Source organism: Magallana gigas, chromosome 1 (assembly GCF_963853765.1).
Source record: "Magallana gigas chromosome 1, xbMagGiga1.1, whole genome shotgun sequence".
Taxonomy (NCBI): Eukaryota; Metazoa; Mollusca; class Bivalvia; order Ostreida; family Ostreidae; genus Magallana; species Magallana gigas.
The window spans coordinates 59,575,806-59,596,279 of record NC_088853.1 but is presented as its reverse complement, the minus strand read 5'-3'; the positions used below and the strand labels follow the sequence as shown (position 1 = coordinate 59,596,279).

The 20,474-nt window shown below is 32.0% G+C and overlaps 1 protein-coding gene across 1 annotated transcript in view; it reads left to right on the top strand.

Moving 5' to 3' along the window:
• Positions 1-20,474, top strand: part of LOC136274006 (interferon-induced protein 44-like) — a 43,123-nt gene that overhangs the window by 15,564 nt on the left and 7,085 nt on the right. Inside the window, exons 4-5 of the mRNA XM_066079971.1 lie at positions 5,106-5,246; positions 5,971-6,145. Of these exons, the coding sequence (XP_065936043.1) occupies positions 5,106-5,246; positions 5,971-6,145 (316 nt within the window). The remainder of the gene's footprint in view (positions 1-5,105; positions 5,247-5,970; positions 6,146-20,474) is intronic.

Genomic DNA, 20,474 nt, shown 5'->3' with positions numbered 1-20,474 from the left:
TTTTTGAGTGATAAACGTCATTTTTCTGCTACTATTTGACTCCCTTGATGAAATTTAGATTTTTAAAATCTTATGACACATATATAGGACAGCCCCAATTATATCCCAAGAGATGACGTAGCTACCCCAAAAGTTGTAAGAGGAGTTCTGGGAACCATACTATTTTGCCAAAAAAGTCATTTTTTGTTGCCCACTGATCCCCTTAATAAAAAAAAAAATTCTGGGACCTGATCACACTTCAATATGACACCCCCAATCATATTCTAGAAGATCATTTGGCTACTGCAAAAAGATAATGACGTTTTTGAAACCAGTTTTTTTGGTAAAAAAAACGTCATTTTTAGCAATTAATTGACCCCCAGGACAAAATTGAAAATTCCGAAACCTTCTTGCGCATCTATAGGATACCCTTAAACATATTCCAAGAGATGATTTGTCTACTGTTGAAAATGTAGGAGGAGTTCGAGGAAGAAGGTTTTTTGTGATAAAACGTCATTTTTTACCAATTATTTGACCCCCAGGACTACCAGAGAATTTTTGAAACCTTTTTACAAAACAACATGACACCCCAAATCAATCTCTAAGAGTTCAGATTGCTGGTTTATAAGATGTAAGAGCAGTTTGAGAAAGTAAAACGTGACAGACGGACGGACGGACGGAACAGAGTAACAACAATATACCCGAACTTTCTTTAGAAAGTGCGGGTATAAAAACTAATACGGAAATTTGTATAATCTGTCACTTCAAGGATAAATATGTGAATGAATCTCAGCACTATAAAGTAAGAAAGAACATACGGCACTCGGGGCTTGAACATTGGTAGCCTGGGCATATGTCCACGACTCTAACGACTGAGCTACTCGGACTCTCGCTTCAGGACTTTGATGCTTAATATTTCGAGAACGCGTTAATCGATTTTAAAACAAATTACATATTCTCAATCAGTGAAAGGGTGACTATGAACTCTAAATATGAAAGAAAAAAAAGTTTAAAAATCTCATTTTATTTCCCTTCCGGTGACAACCAGAAGTAACAGCGGACAAGTGTACCAGGTACCAAGGTACACCAGAAAAACGAGAGATCTATCATCTCTGAAAATTTTTGTCCTCTATCTTTACTCGTTTTTGAGAAACGTTGCTGACAAAATTAACTTTTAAAAATCGTAAAACGACGATAACTTCCGAAACGAAACACATTAATAATTTGGAAAAACCGAACGAAAACAATAAGGTAGAATACGGATAACCCTTATAAGAATATGGAATAAAGATAAGCAGTAGAAAAACAGTAAGGACTTCTGTTTAAGATGAAAAGCCTTAAAAATAATAGTATAGAGAAAGCAATTTGGTCTGATTTGACTAAAAAACACGCCAGGTCAAATATTTGTTGGGAGCGGGTAATGTAAGATTTTGGAAGGCCTCGTTCGATTTACTGACATACTCCAGCTGTTTTGAATTGTATGTGGTCAAAAACGATTTATTACCGTCCATATATAGATTACAAGAACGGGAAATTTGTAATGAATTAAGGTCAGTCATGCTTTTCAGCCAAGTCAAAAAAAACAAAAACGAACTGAGAGAAAATGTTAATAAAAATAAAATAGGGGTTTAGGAAGGAAGAGTTATTCTTCGAAGAATATCACAAAGTACCGCCATCGGCTGCTAATAGACATACAAACATTTATTTCAATCTTAAGCATTAGTCTATAAGAAACAAATATCGAGGCGTTGAAATTTCGTTTCCCGGGATAGTGGTGTGATGCTAGCTGAGTTGATCATTTTCTTCAATATTAATCACTTCGTTTCGCATTTGACAGGCATTTAAATTTGGGTAAAAGGAACAGCCCCTGAGTTTTGCCAACTTTTATAGAATTTTACTGAAGTTAGAAGTTTTATTCAAAGTCTAAAATGCGGTCTAGAGCGACAGAGCATCCAGACTTTGTAAGAGTATGACTATCTGTTGTATCACTTTGCTGGATGTTTTTTTTTAAGAATGATGAATTTTAAAATCATAGGTCAAGATTATATAGGGATTTAAAGCTGCTTGATGCGATTTTATGTAAAATGTTGTTTCGCTTTTAAGTGATGGTTCAGCGAAGTATGTGTATGATAACAGATATTGCAGTAGTTTTTCCGGTCAATCAAGCCATATTTCAATAAAAAAAATGATGAACAATTTTATTTTTTAACAAAACAAACGACATAAAAAGGGTATTGTCTTATTTTGCCTTATATTAAACCCCACATGTCGCGGCGAACTTTAACGTCACTATTAATTGAATCTAAATATAGGCAATATTCTGGAAAATCACAAAAAACCTGTGTACATGTTGTAAATTATTATTTCTAAAGCTTGTTCTGTTTCTGAAGACTGCTTTCTTTACAATCGATGCATAACATCCTGGTTTAATTAACACAAACATTCTGGGGACGAAATTAGACGGTTCCTTTTTCTAAACGTTCCCGTAATGCATTTTTGTTTTTATTTTCTTGTATGCCCAATAAGGAATTAGTTCTATTTACTTTGAATATATATAACTGTTAATTATTGTAGAAAAAATTGAAAGAAAGGTCGTCTTAATTGTACATATAAATGCAAACGATATACCGATAGGTTGCAGATTGTAAAAGCACATCAGTTCTTATAGGTCACAGGTCAAAGAGGTAAGATCAAAGGTCAATGTCGTTTTATATAACTATGAAGAGGTAGTTTTGGTTTTCTGAAAATGAATTGTCTTTCTTTTTGCCCTTAAATACCAAGAAGTTCAAAACTAGCCCATGGGACAACAATTTATAAATTGTAATTCTTATTTGACATATTGTAACCTTACATCAAAAACTCCCGAAGAAAACATTACACGCGTGATTTTAATATAACATTGACACCCACATTAAATATCGATTTACAAAACCGGAAGTACTCAATAATTTTGATTAAAGCATAAATATGTATTGTCATGTCTTCTTTTTCATCAATGTTTAGGGGTCTTATAAATATCCTATGGTTTTTGGATTTGTTGTTTTTCATAAATTTAGTATGCAGTAACTAAAATTCAGAAAAAATGCATTTCATACAATTTAAGTATTTTCCTTGTAAAAAGTGGAAGTACCGGAACCGGAAGTCATTACCCTGCATAGGCGTATCATTAAGAATTGCAATTAAACAATGACATAGTTGTTTCAATTTTTCTTTACGTTTTTTAAAACAACAGACGAAAATCTGTTGAGAAAAAAAAGTAATAACCTGACATGTTTTGTCTCTAACAAATAAGCCTTTCGTCAGGAATTTAAACCTTTTCTTAAATTGCTAAAACAAATCCAACATTTTGTATTGAAATTTGATCGCCTTGACATAAAGATATTTCCATGTTTAAACTTGCAAAAGAACTATTCAAGACTAAAGAAAGACAACTTTAGAGCTTTATGCCTCAATGTACTGTTTAATTTGCAGATGTAGTAATTATCCCTGTAAGCAGAAAAAAATAGGTATTCCTAGAGTTTAATCAATATCTTTAATTGTGAAAGAAAACTCTTCCAATCTAATTTTTAACTGTGATCAAGTTATCATTTTTAGGCCATTAAAACCCCTTAAGGTATTCAGTGTATAATGAAGGGATATTGAACAATTTTGAATCATTTTAAACTAGATAAATATGTATTGCTAGATACATTGTAACTATGAAAGTGAAATGAACCAAATTCACATGACAGACAACATATAAGAAGCCGGTCATTTCGCACTTTAAATTTTTTTTAAAGAGTTATCTTCCCTTGATGAAAAAAAAAAAATGTTAATTTCGTCAAAATATCTGCAGTAAATGATCCATTTTGTTTTATATTTAAATATAGAGAAAGTTTATGCATGTATTAACCAAAAGAGTTTTATGAATTTTAAGTTACTTTTTACAATGTTTACAATATCTTAATAAAACACACATTGCCTATAGACTTCAATGCAAAATTCAAGGTGTAATTAGTTGGACCATAATCAAAATTTTGAAAATTCCTTTGGCGAAGTATTTTTGTTTTATAACACCTTTAAAATGATATCATGATTAAGAATATCGGACCATTCATTTATAATGTACAAAATGTGGTCGTTATACATCGAATACCTTAATTGTATTAGGAGTCAAAAAGTGGCCCGTCTGACCATACTTTTTAAATTGTACTCTTTATTTAGAACTGTCAACTAAAAGAGGTTGGAAATCGGATGAAAATAAAAAAGTTACAGCTTAAGCCTGTTTTGGCCTTTTCAGATCCCCTATTTTTCGGATTTTTTAGAACCTTGTTTCGCTATATGCACATGAGGTCCTTTATCATTAAAGTAAAATAATTAAATATTTGCCTGAAAACTGTTTGAGAAAACGTTACACGCGCTGGATTCCTTTTAACATAGAATCTCATTAGACGATTTTCATCAGCTCATAAAACCGGAACTACTCGCTATTTTTCAATGAAACTTGGAAGATATGTTATTAATTTTATCTAAATAAAGTCTTTGCATAATAAAAAATCCTAAGGTTTTTTAGTTAAATATTTTATTCATCTCCATTTTTCTCAATTGTTTTGCCTTATATCATTAAATTGGACAAATATAAAATCATGATTACGCTTACGATTTGTTTAACTGAAACTCTCCTTTTAAGAATATTGCTTTCTGCAAATAATGTTTGCATTTATTTTATAAATAACTGTCTTTAACAATTTTATCCTTAATTTTTTTCTGTTGGGGCATACTAAAAATAGACACAACCAGTTCATAATCAAACATCACATATCAGGCTCTAAATAAGTATCAATTTAAGCTAAGACACCCGTCTATGCATTCTTGAGACTTGCTACCACATTTTTCTTTCCATATTTGCATGCTTTTTCTCGTAAACATGTTCTTGTGGCAATAGACTTTTAAAATATCAATAATAAAATCTGCATCCTACTTACATTTTAGATATATATCTGTAAACGTATTTTATATTACGATAGATTGTGGATACAGATATTTCATAAATTTTAAGTCAGATTTACTCATATCTGGTAAGCATCTTAATTTTGTTTCTAGTTCTTTGTGCAATAATCTAGCTTATGGAGGATATTTTTTGACAGATAAATTTGGCACCCCTGTATTTTCGAGGCAGAATGTTACCTATTCGATTTTATGATATGCCAGGAATTTGTGAAGAAAATTGTGTTAGACAAAACGAACTGGAGATGATTCTGAACGGGGAACTTAAACAGGGATTAGAGGTATATATTAAAATATATTTAATTCGGACTTGTTGTATAAGGTACATTTTCGTCCTGCTATTTGTTAGCTCTACAGCGATTCTGACCATTTTTTATCTGCGTTTTTTTATATATGCAGTAAATTCTTTATTTAACGCGTTGAATTAATATCAGCGAAATATAATACTGTTCATAGCTTGCATAAAGTCATCCCATCGCTACCTTGATGTACATTGTGACGTCATAATGAATTTAAAAACACGACGTCATTGATAACGTTACAAACAACGTTTTTAATTTTGTATAACTCTCTGAAGAGCCAAAATGGCTGAAAGCGCTAACAGTAAACAATTTATTTAATTTGGACTGTCGCATTCTGTTTTATTTATTTCAGTATTGTTTGCTATACCTAGGTTTTATATATATATATATATAAAAGAATAATGTTTCCAACTCAATCCACTAATGTACGAGATCCTTAATTTTTAAACAAGGTTGCTTGTCAAAAAATAAAATATGAAAGATTGAAAATACAGATCAATATGTATTTTAATTTTAGGTTTTTTTGCTTTAACACTGTTTTCACGTATGCATGTATGCCCATTAAAGCAAACCGCTAACGAAACCTATTACAATGTACGATTTAATAAATGTTAAACATGTGCATGTTCTATATATAACCGAAGTGATTTTGCAGGTTAGGATCCACAACATGATTTTTTCTATTTCTTTGATCAACTGGTAGGTAGCCAGAGCTTCTGAAATGAGAAAGATGACAACATTTATAAGACCTAATCCAACTCCTGCCGATAAAATTCACTGTATCCTGTATGTCATGCGGGCCACATCAAATTTTTCTACGAAACTTTCAACAAGTTTCAACGAAATGAAGAAAATTCAAGACAGTAGAAAAAATGACGGTATGTGTTTTACAGTGTATGGTGGGTTGAAAAAAAAAGTCGCATATACAAGGGTTGGTTCTCTCATTGCTTGATAATAATGAATTGCAGCAAACACATTTGATTAATAAATTAATATTTTACTTTAAAATACGGAATTTTTGATCAATTACAGGGAAACTAATGTTTTTAAAAAAGAAATAGGTCTATGCATAAAATATGAAAATTAGAATACAAAAACATTATAAATGAATGTTTTTGTAAAAAAAAGAAAACTTCTGTGAGGTATGTAATGTCTGACGTAAGTCGCGCGTTATTACGTCTTATCTGTGTCCGATCTAATTTAGTGCTAACATCAAAACGTGTATATTTCAAAATAAATCAAGATGACCTAGAAAATGATAAAAACAAATCTATTAAAAATCCTGACATCTGCAATTAATTAAGCCTATTAATCAGCAAAATGAAAACGTGACTGGGTTGTGTCGATTTCGTACTCGTTTTGTAATATAAACCGCTTACTTTTGTCATGCATAAACATCAATGGATTTTAAGGTTGAATTAAATCCAAATCTTTGAACATTAATCCCTGAATTTGTCAATTAACATCCAAAATGAAATCCTGACCAAGATCTATTCCAGTGCATAAGGCAGATAAATACACAAGGGAAAATAATTTGACATATATCATTTTTATCATGTTCGCTTAGCTACAAGCATAGATATATTTTCCACAAAATAATGTTTTTAGAATTAAAATCATACGCTGAAGAAAAGTTATTTCATTTTAAAATCAGTCTTTAAACCAGTATGAAAAAAGGCTGAATAGAGGTTTTGTCTTGAAAGCATATCAGGTAGTTAGCATTATCCACGCGTGTGACTGCAATTTCTAAATACCGATCTCGATTTATAATACTTACCACCAACTTTTGCAATTTAAATAATACAGATTAATCAACAGTTTGTTTAAATCATCTTTTATATATAACAATAATCTAAAAATATTTTTTAGAGTGATGAAATAATAAACCTATGCACAATTTTTTTTTACGGATCTTTTTTCAAAATACATATTTTGATGATTTTTACCAAAAATACGCCCATTGTGATCTTGATAAGGTCGGTCCTTTGGAAAGTTTTATTTCCAATTGATTAAGGACGTTACGGGGTAAATGATATCAATATGTCAGAGAATTATGTACGTAAATAACATTACAAGAGCTTAAATTCGCTTTAAAATTTTATTTCATTTTATCTCATTTGTAAGCATATTTCTCTATTTTTTAATAAATAAGCGTTACATAAAATATTTTGTTTTTAAATAATAAATTCTTCCTTTTAAATAGGATGTAAGTCAAAAAGTTATTTTCTGAAAGTCAAATTTATATATTCTTTATGTATGAAAAAAGCGCCGTTTTCCGCAGTCGGTTCTATTTTTAGCAACGGTCCCAGCTTTAATAATACCGATGGACCAGCCAACTGAGTAAAACTTGATAACAACATATCCTCATTTACATGTTTGAAAAATATAAAAAAAATATGTACGCGTTTTACTTTTCTAGTGGGGTTTGTACCATTACCTTAATACCACATACAGTTCTAAGAAACATTATTATTTTCTTACATTTTTTGTACATTTTTGATGTCTCATTACTTATTAATTATTAAATGATTACATTAAAAGTAATATATATATTTTTTTCAAATCCGTTCATTTCCTCATGGAAACCAAATGTATAAAAGCTTAAAGTTTAAAATATAATATACGAGAGAACCTATCAATTGAGATATTCTCCATACCGTTCACAATTAGCACCGTTTCACTGGGATCATTAGAGGTTTCAAATATTTTAACATCAAGTGCCATTTCTGACATACGCAGTTGAATGCATTTTCGCTAGCCAAGGGTTTACGATCCAGTGTAGTTCGTTGTGTTTAAATACTAAATTTAAATACAATCATTACAATTTCTAATTTATTAATGACTAGCATACAAGTTTTGCTTACAAATATATGTTTTTATTCAGTTATTCCTATTCTTTTAAAAATTTTCTCACGAAAAGTTCTTCTAATACCTATCAGATAAAAAATACCAATTTTAGCTGCTCTAATTTAACTAACTCGCTAGACGGCGCTGTGTTATTTCTGAAAACATTGGATTAATCTGTATTATCTTAAGTTAAAAAAAGCCACAGGTGTTTGAGGTCAGGACCGACCCCCTTCCAACCCTACCCCAAAGTATATAGACCCCATGAACTTTATTTCTTTTATCAAATTATCCTTTTATGACATGTTTGTAATCTATTTTATACAATCACTCGATTAAATCACCTAAAACAAACATTTTTTTTAAATCAGATCATAAAATGTTTACTCAATCGCTCGATCAATCGATCGCTAAAAGTTGCCTTATCATACCCACGTAAATCTTTTACCTGTTCATTGTTCTCGTGTACACTCGGAACTTCTCTATTTATGAGTTATAATCCATGCGATAAATCCTAACTTCCGTTGATTCTAGATGGATCGGTACAAAACGTGCAACTTGTCGGTGAAAATTGTCCAAATTTACCCAATAAATGTGTTTACACGAGCATTGCATGCAAATATTCAGTTAAGGGAATGATCGGGCTACGACATGAGGTCACCGTTTTTACTGGTAGTTTTAGTTTGATAGTACATTTCAGCAAATATTCATCGCCAGTGCCTCTCACCTGGGAGACAAAGATAGTAACCTTCTTGAATGTTATATATATATATATATATATATATATATATATATATATATATATAAATGACATACTTTTTGTCTTTCTCTTTATTCGTTCTGTAAATACAAGCTTTTAAATATAGCATTGAACTGTTTGTTCTGGCGTCATGGCAATAATCATAAATACGAAGTTGTTATGAAAGTTAATAAAATATAAAAGGTTGATTAATTTTTTTTAAAAATCAAAATAATCTCTGCTGAAATAAGATAAGATTTTATTCAAAAATCAAACAATGAATGAAAAAAAAATCAAATAAATGTAAATATAGTTTTTAAGGTGTTTCGTTTGATGTCTTAGAAATGACGATTCTTTAAAGATCAATGTATTTCCCCCTTTTAACAATTATCAAAATAGATTACAATTTTTAAAAAAAAAGAAATATACATGTTAACAAATCAAATCAGATTATCATATTATGAAAACTTTCAATTCAATTAATGAATAAAACAAATATAGTTTTCCTAACAAACAAAAACATATTCCCAGAGAAAACATATCAATAGTAAAACCCAATTAGATCTATTTTAGCTGAATACGATTTCGTTCCGAGTAATCAGTAGGTCTTATTTCGAATTTTTTAAAACGATACGGTAAAATATGGATAAAATTTCAGAACCGCAGACATTTTTCCTTCAACAATCTTTAACACAATGCATCTCCTTCTCTAGATATATTGCATTTGATGCCTTTGGCTCCTAAACGGCATAATTACACAATAAATTGGCACAAAATAATATTTTTAAACGATCAGCAAGTTTGCTTCTATAATGCTTTCCAAAATTGTCATTCTTTTTAAGTCATTTGTATTAGACTCTACGATTCTCTTGGTCCCTAATTAAAAGGACCAGTCACTTTTTCGTTTGAAAGGTGTCAAGAATGCTAACATTTTTACTCGTACACCCATCTAAAATTCTTGTTCATTTTTGAAATACTAATGATTGAATATTTTAGGAGCCGGTCCTGTATATCCTTATTTGGGATATACATTGGTGTTTTGAATAATGGAATCATCAGTGCAGATAACTTCTCTTCAACAAAGCTTAACAAAATGCATCTTCTTTTTTAGATAATTAGGACTTTGACCCCTAAAAATCCTTAATTATTATAAATGGCCGTGGCAATATATTTTTTTTTCAAACAGATATTGTTACAATCAATAACTTTGCTTCTATAATGCATTACAAAATCTTTATCTTTTGAAAGTTATTTGTAATAGACTTTACAAGTCTCTTGGCCTCAAATTCAAAGGAGGAAGCCCCTTTTTCTCGATTTCGTTGGAAAATTCATATAATACTTTGTCACTTTTGTTTTATTATTGTCAACATATCAACTAATAAGAAGAGACAAACCAAAACTTTTCTAATATTTTGATTTAAAATTCGTATCCAATTTATGTTAAACATGAAGAAAAATGACCCCATAAAAAATGACCCCTCCCGTAAACATGAATAGAAATTGGATACCCCGTATCCAAAAAATGACTTTGAATTATTTAATTCTTCACTCTGTTCAACTGATTTTGAAGTTATAAACATCGAACTTAAATAAATCGCTTTATATAGTTTATGATATCCGTAGCAAGCACACGCAAAACACTCTGACATTGCCACAAATTGATTGTTAACAGTTACGTCACTTCTCTCGTGGACATACGGCGGGAAATGACGCAAAAAAAGAACAATTCATACACAATGAGGATATTGTGTGATAATTAACGAACAATAATCATGAAAAAATAATTGTTGTAATGATATAAGCAATATTCATTGGTGAATGAATTGTCAATCGAAGAATGATATACATGTATATATCTTTATGGAAAAAGACTAAGAGGCAGGTAACGTAGGAATATGAATACTTATTATTTACATTTCCTGGGGAGAGTGATTTTTAAAAAAAATCATTCTGCGTTAGATTTGTTTTCTTCTACGTACATTGTAATACATGAACATCAATATTCTAAACATTTGTTGTAATGTTGTTTTGTGATTATGAATATCCATTATTATTTTGGAGCAAATTTGTGAAGAGTACCTGACTATAGTAAATCTAAATAGATAATAAACACTGATCGATTATAATAAAAAAAAGATTGTTTCTAAAAGCGTTGATAACAGGTTAGGGCCCATGTTAGGGGTTTATATCCCGCTTGATTTTGATCACATGATCTTTATTGTATCCAAAGTTACCGATGCTCATACAAATTATTGAAGCATTAATCATCTTGATATTAACTAAACTAAATCATGCCGAGGTTAAAGTTAAATATATTTTCTGTACGAGTACTCTCAGTACTTTGACGATTTTCCTTATTGGCCGTTAACCTCTACTGGCGTAATGGCGGCTGTCAGTGCATACTAACTTCAGCTTGGTTATAATGCCTAACAGTGGAGTAAACTTTTCATAATTTTGGTTTCATCATTAATTCTGGGTGATGAACTTGTTTACCCAGCAGTTTGTATTGTGGAAATCCTCAATGCAAGTATAATTCAAGAACAATATGAAAAATATAAAAGATGCGACGGCGAAGCGCGAAGATGCAAAGACGAATGTGCTAAGTTGCGAAGGCGAAGAAGTGATACTACTATTGCTTCTTCGCCTTTGCAACTTCGCACTCTCGCCTTCGAAACTTTGCGCTTTCGCCTTTTTAGCTCACCGAGACAAGTCAATGGGAGCATATGCTATACCCCCGGCGTCGGCGTCCGGAGCTGGTTAAAGTTTTAGTTGCAGCTCCCGTATCCAAGCTATTACTTGTCCTCTCTTCACCAAAATTACATGAATTATGCATCTGGACCTACTGAATCTGGTTCCTAACTTTCAGATGCTGGAGGAGGTTTAGGTTTTTGGAGCAGGTTAACGTTTTTTGTTGCAGGTGCCCTTTAATAGCAATATCTAAGTTACTGCTGGTCCGTACTTCACCAAACTTGCATGGATGGTGTGTCTTATAATACTGATGCACCAGACAGGCTTGACTGCTGAATCTGAGCGATAGGTTTCGGATCATGGAGGAGGTTACGGTTTTTGAAGCTGGTTAAAGGTTTTGTTGTAGGTGCCCTCTAATGATTATATCTTAGTTACTACTGGTCTTAACTTTATTAAACTTGTATTGGTCTTATGATACTGATGCACCTGACAGGCTTGAATGCTGAATCAGAGCCATAGTTTTTATGATTCTTGATGAGGTTTAGTTTTTTGAAACAGGTCACATGTTTTATAGATATAGCTTGCATAGTTGATTTAACTATAATTATTATAAATGAAATGTAGAGGTTGCTTTAGATGCAGAGCCTGATCTCCAATATCAAGGATGCTAGAGAAATCTTCTACCTCACTCAAACCTGCTTGATAGATAGATGTGGTTGTTGTTAAATGATGTAACATGATTCCTATGATATAGTATTGTATGATTTGAAACACAGTTGTTTAATAGGATGCAATATAATACCATATGTTATATTGTAAAACGTTATATGATACGATAAAATATTGTATCAATTTTTTTTTATGATATGATATTGTATTGTGATATTGTTATGTATAGTATTGATTGTTATGATACAATATTTTAAAATATCGTATCATACGATATTGTATAATAGGATATTGGTTTATATGATATATTATCATATCACATGAAATTGTATTTTATGATATTTTAATATATATTATTGTATCATATGATACAGTGTGTATAATATCATTGTATTATATAATATTTTACTTTATCCCATGATATTGTATCATTTGATATGATACAATGTTGTATCAAATTATATTGTATTATATAATACTATTACTTATTAGGTTAGTTACTGACTCACTACGGAAATATATTGGGTTGATCAATCTCATAGATGGCGAGGCGACAGTCAGTAACTTACCCTAATAAGTGTCTTGTTTTCCCGAGGACTATCAAGCGACATATTCATTCACAAATAGCGGTGATCTACGCAAAGCCATGTACAAGATGCCTTACATCTCGTCCAGTTAAACTCATTTAAACTCTTAAAAAATATCAATACCACCTTTCAAATACACTTATAAAATCTTCGCTTTACTCATAATATGTTTTACCGTGCTACCGTTCTGACGGGCGCAGCAAGAATTACGCATACCTTGCATCATTGTCAACCTAGTGTTATTTAGGTATCAACGAATGTCAAAGAATGTCTGAGAGAGTATTGCTGTACAATAAGTATGCCAAAGGTACTAACTTTAATGGTTATGATACATACAGCGCAACCCCCTACCCAGAGAGAGAGAGAGAGAGAGAGAGAGAGAGAGAGAGAGAGAGAGAGAGAGAGAGAGAGTGAGAGTGCCCTGTCCCTGTCTGTAGGTTGTGTCATTTCCCACTTTCAAATTTAATGGTTTGAGTATAAGCAATATCTACATAATTTTTTAAACTGTTTATTTTTTCATGTTATTCCTTTTAATTTAGTTAAAAATGCCCTATTGTTTATTTCCTTCCTACTCATATACTTATCTGCCTACTCTACATGCATGCACAATTAGCTTAAAAATTGATATGGCAGTAAAGTATGGCTCTTGCTAGTATATATTAATATAATCTCTATATAAAAAAACAAAAACAAATCATATGTCAATGAGGCAGGTATTGCGGTCTATACTGAAATAGCTGGTACACTCATTACAGATGTTTGATCCACCTCTAAATTTATCGCGGGAAATATAGCGCGAGAGCACTGTGACGTCATCCATGACTTTGTTCGTCTTTGTTTACGTTTCTCGACTCAATACGAAGGTATGGAAGCATATAACAAATCTTTTGAGTCTCGCCAAAGCATATGCGGTACTCAAAACGTGTCTTCAAACTTTAAAGCACCGTAAATTACGAGTTAAAAATCGGCCATTTTTGGCATAGCACCACGGGTGAAAACATTAGAGAGCATTATGGGACGTAGACAAAAAAATGTGTTTGATGAACTGTAGGTTTAGCTCGTTCTTTTTCCGCTATTACTTACAATGTTTTGTTGCTATATTCAATTTTAAACCTCTGCAGAGATTTGAGCAAATTTCGACGCTGCCATTTTGCTCTGCTCCAGACATAACAATGTGACGTCAATATTCAAAGGCCAACTACTCTAATTTAAAAATAATTCCAAAGGGCAACTACTCTAAATATTTTAAGGACGTACTGAACACGATTTCTGTGTTCAATGATATGAACCATGTATATCGAGATGAGTTGGTGAGGCGGCGGCCAATGACGGCCATATTGCCTAATATAAATCCCCAAAGAACCTACATAGAGATATATTAGGCAATCACGTGCCATGTTAATCCAATGAAAGTGTGACATTTCAGTCCGAGGGAAAACAAAATGTCATATTATGTATCAAATATGATACAGTATCATACAATACAATATCATACTATAGTATTTAAATTCACTTTCTTTCCCTCTATTAAATTGCATTGGTTGATTTGAGTGATATTTACGCACATCACAGAAGACCCAATTACCAAATCTGGTGCATATGAATACATTTAGTAATCCTTCAGTATTTTTCGAAGAACAGGAACTGAGTTCAATATCTGAAGTCCAAAGTTGTTTTAAAAACACAAAATAACAACGTTATAAACAAATATCGATATTGATATCCATGATTTTTTTTATTTTGAGGAAGATATGATCCGACAAAGGTAGATTAAAATTGAAACAGAGGAAACTCGGACAAATTTTTAATTTTTTTTTTCTTATTTTCTCTTAAAAACTTTCTGTTGCATTAAAATTGCAAAAGTAAAGTTTTTTCATATCATTTTACATATTTTATGGTTGTACATGTATTTACTCGTCTATAAATTAATATCACTGGCTGACACTCGATTGGAAAAATGCTTAAAATACATAAAATTGATTCAAGATAAAATATTTCGAAATTTTGATCATTGACCTTATAAAATGTTTATGTCAACATAATACAGACAATAAAAACAGTTTTAGGTAATCGATGGTTTGGAGCTCCTATTAGTCAGTGTTTTGTAAAACTCGATCAAAAATATGTACAATTTTGTAAATTGATAGAGAAAATTCGGACTAAATTAAACTTACAAAATGAGCTTAAAACGATTTATTCAAATATAAAATTAGTAAAGCTATTCGTATTTTATCATTTCCCAATCTACAAATTGTTTTATAATTTTTAATAATTAGAAAAAAAAGAAAACTTTTTTGACATTTTTTTCAAAAAACATTTAGAGATCACTAGCAGAAAAAGTAGGTCATTGAACTAGTTTTTTGAAAGTGAAAAATAGCACCACGATAGCGGGGCTACAATGTACAATAAGTAGTTTTTCGTTCCTTTCAGTGGATTTTTTTTTCGCCCCTGGGTAAATGTAATCCTTATGTTTGTTTGAATACGAATTATAATTTCTGTTACTTTCTGTAAACTGCAGCAGTAAAAATTACAATAGTGTAAAGACTAATTCACAATTAATAAAAAAAATATACTGAAAAACTTTAATCTACAAGGGGGTCATTATTCTACAGGGGTCACTTTTCTTCATGTGGAGTGTGCTCATTTTTATGAAAATGACACTTATTCTTCAGGCAAAGCGGTCATTTTTCTACGTAGAATAATTACCGGGAGGTCATTTTTCTGCGTAGAATAATGACCGGGGGGGGGGGGGGGTCATTATTCTACGTAGAAAAATGACCCCCGGTCATTATTCTACGGGGGTCATTATTCTTCATTACACCGACAAAGTTAACCAGTAAACTCTAACTGCGGGGGTGCTTCGGCGGCATGTCTTTGATGCCGGCAATGCGACAAGCGTCCGAATTTAGCGAACTACTGACAGAAAAGAGCTCTTTATCTGTACTGAAAGCCGTTATTATTTTTATATATGACAACTAGAAAACGGAAAACATTCAAATAATCGGCACTCGGGGACTGAACCCGGGTCGCCTGGGCACAAGTCAATCACTCTAACGACTGAGCTACGCAGACTCTCGCTTCAGAACTTTGGAGCCCAACATCTTAGAAATGCATGGATCGATTTTTAAACATATTTCATATTCAGAAGTTTTGAGAGCATCTCTATCGAATAATTAAAAAAATTCAAGTCCAAAAAATTGAAAATTAAGGATTTTTCATATCCTTCCGGTGACGACCGGAAGTGACGGCGGACGTTCGCATATGCGAAGGGCACTGCAGCCGTTCACTCTCTACCATCTCTGAAAATTTAAATGTTCTATCTTAAAGACTTTTGGGGAAAAATTGTGAACAAGCAAAAACATAAAATCTTTGATATCTCGGTACTGGAAGTGACGATCAAAAAAAGCTCGTGCAATTTTCTTACAAATATTTTCATAAATCAGATCTGAAAATTTCATGAAAATCGGCTGAAGCATTTTTGAAAAAACGTGGGAGAAAAATAAATAATTACTAGACGCTCGTTGCGAGCAACAAGAGGTCTTCCGTTTGAAAACACCTTAAAAGGGCTATCGGAACAGGTTTTTTTTTCATTTCTCAACACTTTCCCAAATTCCAGTAAGCCTTTCTAAGGATTTCAACAGACATATCTTCATATTAGGAAAAGGCGATGTTACTTTGATTTTTGATAAAATTTAAACAAAAATTATTAAAGTCCATTATTTAAGAGACACATTTTGAGTCGAAGCACAATTAAGGAAAGAGTCGGCACTCGGGGATTGAACCCATGCCGCTTAGATGAAAGTCTACTACTCTAATGTTGATCGATTTATTAGCAAAAATACATATTCTGCATTTATTAAAGCGTCTGCATTGTAATATGGCAGAAAAAATGTTTAAAAAAAAAAAATAAAAAATAATTGTTTCTGCTTTCTTACGGCGCCGACTGGAAGTGACGGCGGACGTTCGGATTTGCGAAGTACACTGCAGCTGAAGAATAACAATTATCACTGAAATTTTGAGAGAGAGAGAGAGAGAGAGAGAGAGAGAGAGAGAGAGAGAGAGAGAGAGAGAGTGAGAAGCTAGGCAGTAAGGTTACTGAATCTAAAATTTAAAATACAATAATATTCCCAAATATTGACTTACATTTACTGTACATTAACTGTACCTCACTGTACCTTTCACTGACTTCCACTGTAACCCACTATACAGTCCTACTGAAACACTGTACCCTCACTGTTTCTTTTTTTCTCAAAATCTTCAGTAGGATTTTTTCTTTGATATGCACTTTTCTAATATATGTATAGCATTAACATTAGGTACATGGAGAAGAATGCATCAGGTCGTTAAATTTATTTAATGTTTTATTATTTACTAATTTTCATCGTTTTTTTACTGTTAGGATCACAAAGACATTTTCTCTATCTAGAAGATGAAAAATCTAAATTATACATGCTGAGCCTGATTTTTAAAAAAGTGCATGAATTTTATATAATTAATATGTTAATTTTGTAAACAAGCGGTCATAAACATATAAAAATACATCCCCCTTACCAGCAAGGATACATAAAAAAGACCGCAGAACATTAACTGACAAGACTGGAAATACACAGCTAACGTCACCTGTTACAGTCAAAACATTTGAAATGGGCGGGAACAAATTGACGAAAACACTGGATTGAAACTGTTGTTATAAGAAGCGTATTTTCAATCCACCTCAGTATTTGAAACTTGCTATATAAGTTAATAGAAAAACATTTTATTTCATCAATAATAGTCATTTTATTTCATCAACAATAAACGGATCGCAATCCGAGAGAGATTATACACAGGGCAAAGCATATTGTCCGATGACTCTTCATAAGTCTGAAAACATTTTGAAACGGGGTTTATTCCCAGGGGAAAATAATTAAATCAAATTCCGATTTAATAAATTAATACATATATTATACCCAGATAAAAAATTTCGCTCGGCTGATGTATACGGATATGTACACTCATTGTTTATCTAGCTACAACTGTATACACTAGACTCGGGGCCTCAAATTTTAGCACTAGAGAGTTCATGAGAGTTCATGAGAGAGAGAGAGAGAGAGAGAGAGAGAGAGAGAGAGAGAGAGAGAGAGATGAGTTAATCAAAAACCGATTCGGTAAAGAAATTGATAATATTTTATCTGCTTCTTTGATACATCGATTGTTTTTCTTTTTGTCTCAAGTTTACCTTTGCCGACTAACACTGTGTGATAAAAAAATTTTGTTAAAGGGACATGGTCACGATTTTGGTCAAAAATTATTTTTTCAATTCAAATGTTTACAATGCTTCAGTAAGGCATTTTTAATAGGCACCCATAATTTGAGTGTAATTTGATGAGTTCTAAGCGAGTTACAGAGCTTACAATTTTTCGCTATGTAAACAACGCGTTTGTTTACATTTTGAATGTTGAAGTGAACATTCCAGTTTTAGACCTAAAATGAATGTGTTAATCGTTAGAAACTGTTTATTCATGCTTAGAATTAATAATAAGATAGACAAACCATCTTTCAAAAGATTTTTACTGGTATATTGAACCTATGTAAACAAAAACAGGGCACGAGCCTTGTTTACATGACGAAGAATTGTAAGCCCTTTGTCTTTCTTAAAACTCAACGACTGGCACCTAAATTTCATTTGATCATTAGAAATGCATTCCTAAAGCATTGCAAATAATAAAAACAAAAAAATAAAATTTGACGAAAATCGTGACCATGCCCCTTTAAGTCGGAAAATAAAATAACATACATTTAACACATGTAGCATAGTTAATTATCCCCTCTTTTCCCGACTCCACTCGATACCCCAGTGTGTAACGTGCGCCGAACTAGAAATCTAAAATTAGCCCAAAAACTTTCCCCAATTCTAAATATAGCGACACTTACAAAAAACACCAGTCAAAACGATTAACGTTTACACATTTCATAGATTACATATATATCAATACACACAAACGATAAACAAATACAGAATCAATTAATCTAAACAAAGTTTCACAGATACTCAGCTGATTGAATGGCGACAGAACGGTGCAGTTTTACAGGTCGGTACGCGCACACGGACGAAATACAGTTCACAGGAAGATCACAGTTAACAGGCGGATCACAGTTCACAGAAAGTAAAAGACGGTCCAACAGTCACAGTTATATGTAGATCCCGCACGGCATGGCCGAATTACCGAGGATTCCTCAATGTCTTTTCTCTCTAATCCCTGGCGTCTCTCTAACTTCGCAGACGACACTACATATCCTGTCGCGCGCTATTTCGTCACACATAGACATAAACACAAAACAGCTGATCATCATAACATCTCCCCCCTTAAAGAACAGTTTGAGTAAACGAAAACGTTTACACATTACAAAGTACACACAAAGAAAATGTTACACAATAAAATTTCAATCTACAACAATTCTTGACAAAGCATCAACAATAATGTTTTCTTTCCCTTTAATATGTTTAATCACAATGTTATGATCTTGCAGTTCTAAACTCCATCTCATCAATCTCTGATTCTTATTTCTCATTTTTTTCACAAAGGTGAGAGGATTGTGATCAGTTAAAACAACTACTGGATGAGCAGACGAATATAAATATACATCAAAGTGTTGTAATGCTAATAACAGAGAAAGGCATTCTTTTTCAACAGTTGAATAGTTACGCTGACATTCAGAAAACTTTTTAGAAAAATATGCTACAGGATGACAAACATCATCTTCATCCTCTTGTAACAAAACAGCACCAAATCCCACATCACTTGCATCAATTTGTAACACAAACTCTTTTTCAAAATTTGGTGATGAAAGAACCGGAGAGACCATAAGAATGGCTTTGATTAGTTCAAATGCCTGCTGGCATGCTTGAAAGTCCTTTAATACATCAATGCGTAGTTTGATCTAAAAACTAACCAGTTTCATAACTTTTCGAATTTCTCTAACACGGACTGTCTAATTCCTTCCCAGAATTCCAATTTACGCAAGCGCAATTGAAGTTTTTTTTCAATCTAATTAGTCAACCCACTGACATAAAAATAAGGATTTTTCATATGATTACATTGTCGAGAAAAGTAATATTCATTTCTGTAAATAAGGTTATTTAATTCACGTTACATAGCGGTGTCTCTATGAAACAGCACCATCTGGTGTAAAATTTAGATGCTCGCTTTTGCATAAATTCTCCCGCTTATCTTTTTTTTTTAGCTGATTATATATTATTTTGAATGTCCAAGTCTACTCGTATCATTAAATAATATCAGACGACACACATTTCCCTGTAGAAAAGTTCAGAAAAGCCATCAATTTTGACTTAATACTAAATTTTGTCAGCACGTAATAATTCTAAACTTGCACATAGTCTTCAGAAATTTAGAAAGATTTAAATAAAGAAGTTATCCCATAGAAAAGGTTACGTGTTTTGTAGGCGGGTTCGGTTTAAAAAAAAAATACAATTCCTGAAATAAATCATGAGTACATACTGTTTATAACAATGCTTGCTACCCTTTAAAAATTTAACTCGCCATTAGACATCTCATTTTTTGAAGAATTTTTGAAACGATTACACAAACTGTGTTCGACAAATAGTTTTTCTTAAACATTTTCTTCCTTTCTTTTTCAAAACATGTTTTATATAGAGGCTTTCAATCACAACACGTTTTT